Source organism: Phlebotomus argentipes, unplaced genomic scaffold, assembly GCF_947086385.1.
Source record: "Phlebotomus argentipes unplaced genomic scaffold, Phlebotomus argentipes genome assembly scaffold_18, whole genome shotgun sequence".
In the NCBI taxonomy this organism is placed as follows: Eukaryota; Metazoa; Arthropoda; class Insecta; order Diptera; family Psychodidae; genus Phlebotomus; species Phlebotomus argentipes.
The window spans coordinates 1,919,906-1,926,506 of record NW_026776177.1 but is presented as its reverse complement, the minus strand read 5'-3'; the positions used below and the strand labels follow the sequence as shown (position 1 = coordinate 1,926,506).

The following is a 6,601-nucleotide window of genomic DNA, read 5'->3' as shown; positions in this document are numbered from 1 at the left end:
CAATAATGCAACCGCAGCAGTTGCTCGTGATCGCGGGTCGTCGCGGAAAAATCTCCGCGCCAATGTACTTGGCGGCCTTTTGTTGGGCATCTCTCTCAACGGCACATGGAGGAGGTTTTTGTACATAATGTAAAATTAAATTTAGCACAAACCGTATGACGGTGAATTGAATTCATTCATTACGTGTTGACACACAACGACGACATTTCACTCCGAGTGTCCCGCTTAAATTGACACACAGAAGAGCGACACGAACGAGCAACTCTGCGGGTTTTCTCTCTCTATACATACAATTTTCCACAAGCCAAGCATTCTATGTGGAATTCACTATGAGGGACACACTCACTGTACATTAGGTACGTGGCCCGTGTAGATAGCAAACACTACATGTTGTATAATTAGCCAGTAGTGTCCAATTGGGACAGGTATTTATAAATTCAGAAGCATCGAGACTCTTAACACCTTTTCAGATACTTCACTCTAATTACTTTTCCTCCGTGAACTCATATGCAATTCAGCGTGCACACTTTTCTGTCTCTTTTTCTTTCTCCAATTTCTCCTGATCCTCTTCTTCTGCCTTCCCACCGCGCGAGCGTCTCGCGGTAAATTACAATACAATAGCCAATAATTTAGTGATTATGTACATCTCCAACTTGCATCCCAAATCAACGCTCGCGAGCGTTCACAAAACCAACCGATAGCAAATCTTCATTACAATTCACTTAATTACTTGAGGTCTGTGCTTCATTACACGTCATTTTCTCACTTTGTAATAAATATCATTTTATATTCTTCTAAAGATTTTTTTTTCTCTAAATCTACCTTTTATCAATAATAATTTGTATGATTTTTTTTCTCTCTCTCTTAAAAGGAAATCATCGTATGTTAACTTTACTAGTAATATCCAAAGGATTTAAGATCGACATTATCAGCATTTACACCGCCAAGAAGTCGACGAAAGGAAGTATTTAAATGTCTTATATTGTAAAGGCAGTTTTACACGCTCAAATTTGCAAAACTGCCATATTGAATGCTCAATTTAATTAATGATGTAAAGCAAATCAAAGTAATACTTACAGATGTCACGAAAGAAGATATAATAAGACTTCTTTTCTCTGTAATTTGTCTAAAGTTATCGACAAACAAGTTATCGACAATGAATTTAGACCGAATTTTAATACAAGATCAGGGAAAAATAGTTAAAATCAACCATTTAAGGACTATTTAGTCCTATTTAGTGTGAAAATTCTCCACTATGTTGAAGTGTCGGTAAGTTACTGAACATATCGACACTTATCGATACGCAATCCTTGTAATTTCCTTGTTTTTAACCACATTTTAAGGGTAAAAAGGACTGATAAAGACTAATTAGTCCTCAGACTGTTGATCTCAACTAAATTTCACGCAATTCCTATCGATAAGTGTCGATAAGTTCTTCACAGCAACTAAGATTCAATTCATTTTAATTGTCAATCCTGTCAAAATGCAAACAGCGTAAATACTGACAATGCCGACGAAATATCAAGACTCTCTAATTCAATTTGGTTACCTTGGTGAGCGGATCTCCGGCTGCAGCTCTCAAGGTGGCGGCGACCTGCTCGATGGTGTTCTTCTTGATACTCACCACCTCGGGCGTCTCCAGCTTCGGCGCCGGCTTGTGACTCACGATGGGAGTCTTGGTGCTTGCCACGAGATCCGGAGTGGTCACCTTTGGCTTCTCCGACGTCACTGTGTTGGCAACAGAGTTGGTCACTGAGGTAGATTGGAGAGGCGCGACTGTGCTCTTGGGCGTCTTGCTCTCCGGAGGTACAGGTAGAACTTGGTTCCTAAACGCCAGTGCCGAAGGATTTGGAATGCTTCGAACTGAGGGATTCTGCTGTCGCATCAGGGCCGTTGTGCTCGGCGGCCGCACTTTCGTGATCTCATTGAGCTTGGGCATTGGCAGCGGACAAGGCTTGCTCGGCACTGTTGCTTTGGTCTCCTCACTCGCCTTCTTGCTGCTCGGAGGCAATTTCTCCTCAGCACTGAACGCGGTCGGACTCTTCTCCAAACTTGGACTCCTGCTGGACTTGCCAGACAGATCCAGAGCGCCAATGTTGTCACACATCGGAGGACCGGCGCCTTCGCGGTCCTTCTCAGCACTTTGACTCTTCAAATTCGCCACTGAGATGTTCAATGGCGGAACCTTGTTGTTGTTCACCGTGAGCGTTGTCGTGGAACTGACAATTGGCGGCGAAGTTGCTGGCTTGGCGGCCACGGTTGGAGTGTTGGCTGCTGACTTCTTGATCTTCACCAGTGGAATTGTGGCTGGCGGTGGTCTTATGGTCTTCTGACTCGGCATCTTCTGCTGATCAATAGCCGGCGTGCTGGAATTGATCCTCACAATCTCCACAGCTGGTCTCTTGTCATTGCTCACCGGCGCTGAAGCATTCGGCACGTCACTCATCTTGGTCACACTGATCGAAGATGGCGGCAGCAGCATCGGCAAGGGCTTCTTCACGTTGTTCTCATGGGTGTAGGTGGAACTCATTGTGGAGGTGTAGAAGGGCGACTTTTCCGGAGACTTTGGCGGGGAGGAGTTGGTGCGATTCAGAGGCGGCATCTGAGTCCTGACGGGCGGCTCTTCGATGCGCACGTGCTTCGGAGCCACAGGACAGGCGTCTAGGCTCGAGGATCTCTTCAGGACGCTGACCAGGGGCTTTGTACTGGATGCAGTGAAGGTCGATGTGGCTGTCTTTGGCGGGGGTAGGGGTCGCGACAGAGGCATAGGATATGGCGGAAAAGACGCCGGTCTGGCGTTGTAGGTCGGCGAAGTCATGGGGAAGCTGAACCTACTTCCCCGGTCTGCAGCCTTGGGCGAGAGCAGGCCAGGATAGGCCTTAGGAGCTGCAGGCTTCACATGCATAGCCTGCGTGGAATTGACTCTGGGACTCTGCGGTGGACTTGGCTTGGTGGTTTGAACTGGAGCAGGCTTGGGTTGCGGAGGACTACTGACTGATTTGTTAGAAGTCGGCGGAATGTAGGGCAATTGTGGTAGATCCACACTCATGCGGCGCACGAGACTCTGTATCGCCGCTGACTGTTCCGACAGTGTTCTGTTGAGAGCAGTGTTGACTGATGAGTGTGACTTGTGTCTCACCTTCCTCATCTCAGCCACGGAATCCTTAGAGGTCTTCGGCTGTATTGGAATAGGAAGTGGGATGGAAATCTTGGGAATTTCTCCTGTTCCATTCGGAGTCTTCTTCTCATTCTTACTAGGTTTGCTGTTAGTAAACTTCAGCTTCAGCTTGATGGGTTCCTTCTCATTGGGGATCATCTCAGCATGCAGTTTAGGACGTTTCTCACTGGGCTCCTTCGAATGCTTCATCTTCTTGCGCTTCTTCTCCTTCACCGGCACAATGGCCGCCTCGGATTTGGCTTTTCTCGCCTCCAACACGTCAGAGATCGGCAGGAGACCAATGTTCTTCACATATTCGTACTTATTGGGACTCGTCTCCTCAATTTCCGTCCTCGGTCGCTCCGAAAGCTTCAAGTCCGGCGATTTCTCCGCCTTGGGCAGAGTAATTTTGGTCTTAAGACTCGTCAAATCGACTTTGAGTGTTGGCAGATTGGGCTGCTTTGTACCATTCTCCAGTTCATGCTGTGATTTCTTATTCCTGTTAATGTAACACTTTTTCGTGCTACTCTTCGAACACGACAACTCATCCGGACTGTCATCGTCCGCATTCCGCCTCTTCCCATCCGATGGGCTCTTCTTCTCCCTGGCCGAGGGCTTCGCGCTCGACTGAGCGCTCACTTTGGTCTTTGACTTGGTCTCCGGAACGACAACACTCTGTGGCTTAACATCACCAAATTCACTATCATTGCTCCTCAGTCGCTTGAAGTCATTCACCTGTGCAGATTCAATCTTGAACTTGGGCTTCGCATTAGTCGTCTCGGATTTGGGACTGATCATCGTCAACTTGACCGTCTTCACGCCATCCTCAAGCTTCATCTTCTCAATGCGCACATTTGGCACATTATCCCGAATCGGAACACCAGCCGCACGCCTGGTCAGCGAATTGTACTGCTGACTCTCATTCTTCACCGCCGTCTCGTCCACAAACTCAAACTCATCGCGCGTCTTCGTCTCAGTGGTGGCAAGAAATGTCTTCATGACTCCACCACTGGCCTCCTTGCCCTTCTTCACATCTTCCATCTTCTTTTCCGCGCCGATTTTAGCCTTCACTTCCTTCTTCTCGTCCGCCTTCGTCATGTAGTTTCTATTTTTATCTGTTGTCCCACTCTTCTCGGGTGTTTGCATAAAAATACGATAGTAAAATCGCATCGGGGCCACCTGCAGGGTTTTATGTTTATGTCTAATTAGAATAGAACGAAACAAGAGAGGCATTGCCGCGATATCGCCCCGGCATGACCTTATTTATCATCAATTTGTGGCAAAAAAAAGAAACCTCGCCGCTTAGCAACATCGCGATGACCATCCCAATTCGCAAGACAAATTTCACTGTAAATTCAATGGCTTGAAAAAATAAATATTTCATTCCCACCGACTGAAAAAACATCGTGTAAACAGAGGAGCAAAAAAAAATATGCAGCGATGGGTGGAGAGAGAAATGGTCAGAATTCTTTCATCCTTTCGTTCCCGCCGCAAAAATTCAAGTCATGCCTCTTCCCCAGAGAGTCAGAAAGAGTGGAAAAACTTTGGGCGCTCATCAACTCACCCTCTTCCAGTTGTAGCAGTAAGCCACGTCCATCAGACTGAAGTCTCGCGGCAGAATCTCATCCTCATAGATGATCTCCACGAGCATCAGGCTGGGCTTCAGGTCGAACTTGGTGGAGATGAAGCGCTGCAAGTGCCACACGGTCACCGCGGCGGGGCACTGCAGATACCTGATGGGCGGAATGGAGGCCTTCTGGCCGCCCAGAGTCACCGCAGCCTCGGGGTGATACTCCATTGACAAACTGCCGAGAACAACAACATCGCATCCGTTAACACCCTCCCGGACATTGTGCGCGAGCAGCGAAATCAGACCATTAACACTCTGTGACTCTTCACTTAAATGCTTCGCAGAACCACACTGAGGAAAATTCATGGCCATTTTTCCCATATAGGCTTTTAGGGAGTCGTTTATGTGACAATTATTCAGTGCACAGGGTGAAAACTTACTATATTATATGGAGAAATTGGGAAATTTGCCACAAAGACTTGGGAAATATTTCACAATATGATGAAAAAGTTATCATACAAGAATTATACTATATTTTATGAAAAGCGCGAACCTTGAAAATGACAATAATTTTCTTTCTAAAGCTGAACTTGCCATAAATAATGGTAAAAATTCAAATTTTGTCATCACAACAAAGAAGCAATTAATAAATATAACAGATAAAATTTTCTTCAATCAGATGCCACAAGATGGCAAATGGCGCTGCTGTTGAGATCTCAGAGTTTTCCCACCATTTTTATGGTACAATTAACAGATTTGTAAAAAACAATTGCCTAAATTAGTTAGATTTACTAAATTTATTTAGAAATTCCGTGATTTTAATTTGTAATTTCTTACTTAAAAAATGTATTAAAAATATTTTTCCCACATATTTCATAAAAATGAAAAAATTAATGTAATTTTTATAATAAAAATGGCGGAAAAAGGTTTCTGGGCTTTGAGAATTTGTGTGAGAATTACGAGAATTTGGATTTTTTCTCAGTGTAGGCAATTAGATGCTTTTCATCGGCGTTGAGGAGTTGAGACTATTGTGTATTCAACATACCTGATGGGCTCCTCGGGATGAAAGAAGTCCGCATCGTCAGAGTGTTCAGACTCGCTCTTCTTGCTGCTGATATTGTGATTGATGTCATCATCGTGTGAGGCCTTTCCCTCGGGTGACGGGATGCCCACGAGGCCGCTGAAGCGCCTCCGGCCGGCGGACAGCTTGCCCGCCAGGGCGCCGCCGTGGAACTCCGCCACGCGCTGGACCTCCGACTGATACAAGCCCGGCACGAGCTTGTAAATGAGCGTCTTGAGGATTCTGTCCGGCCGCAGACTGGCTACCGTCACGGGCTTCAGGAAGCACGTGGGGCAGAGATTGCTCTTCTCCAGGTGCTTCAGGATGCACGAGCGACAGACTGCAAGAGAGAGAGAGAGGGATTTGGCGGGGATGTTGAGATTGCCGCGCGCCATTTGATTGTCAAGACGACTTACATGTGTGCAGACACTCAGTGATAGTGGTAGCCTCTATGATGTACCCCTGACAGACTGAGCAGGTGATTAAGCCGTTGAAGTCCCGCACTTGGCGGCGAGAAGTGGGATCAGCCTTCATCGCCGCGGCGCTCGTGGCTTTCGATGCCTTTTGCGGCTGCAACGAGAGCCAGAGAGAGAGTAAATAGAGAACCTCAATTTCCCTGACGGATTGGAGTCACATTAGAGGCCTTAAGAAGATGGATTATCTTCGTGATGAGTCATGATCGCTCAAATGAAATCCCCTCCCATGATTGGTCGACAGTAATAGCGTGTCAAATTTGATTTGTCGGAAGATCTCTTTCGCCTTTTAACAACATGAACAATTGGCGGAATTGAAAAATCCGTGTGCTTTATGGTAT

The 6,601-nt window shown here is 46.3% G+C and overlaps 1 protein-coding gene across 1 annotated transcript; it reads right to left on the bottom strand.

The window, feature by feature from the left end:
- Positions 1-1,464: 1,464 nt before the first annotated feature.
- On the bottom strand, positions 1,465-6,335 carry LOC132259535 (protein suppressor 2 of zeste). Its single transcript, XM_059757201.1, has 4 exons — positions 6,204-6,335; positions 5,773-6,127; positions 4,722-4,962; positions 1,465-4,336 (listed from the first exon to the last, which is right to left on the bottom strand). The coding sequence occupies exons 1-4, from the start codon at positions 6,319-6,321 to the stop codon at positions 1,532-1,534; spliced, it is 3,519 nt and encodes a 1,172-aa protein (XP_059613184.1). The 5' UTR covers positions 6,322-6,335; the 3' UTR covers positions 1,465-1,531.
- Between the last annotated feature and the right edge of the window lie 266 nt (positions 6,336-6,601).

Coding starts and splice junctions, on each gene's coding strand:
- LOC132259535 (XM_059757201.1), bottom strand. CDS start 6,321: ATGAAGGCTGATCCCACTTCTCGCCGCCAAGTGCGGGACTTCAACGGC. Junction 4,963..5,772: donor CATCCCGAGGAGCCCATCAG/GTATGTTGAATA, acceptor TGTTCTCGGCAG/TTTGTCAATGGAGTATCACC. Junction 4,337..4,721: donor ACTGCTACAACTGGAAGAGG/GTGAGTTGATGA, acceptor AAAACCCTGCAG/GTGGCCCCGATGCGATTTTA.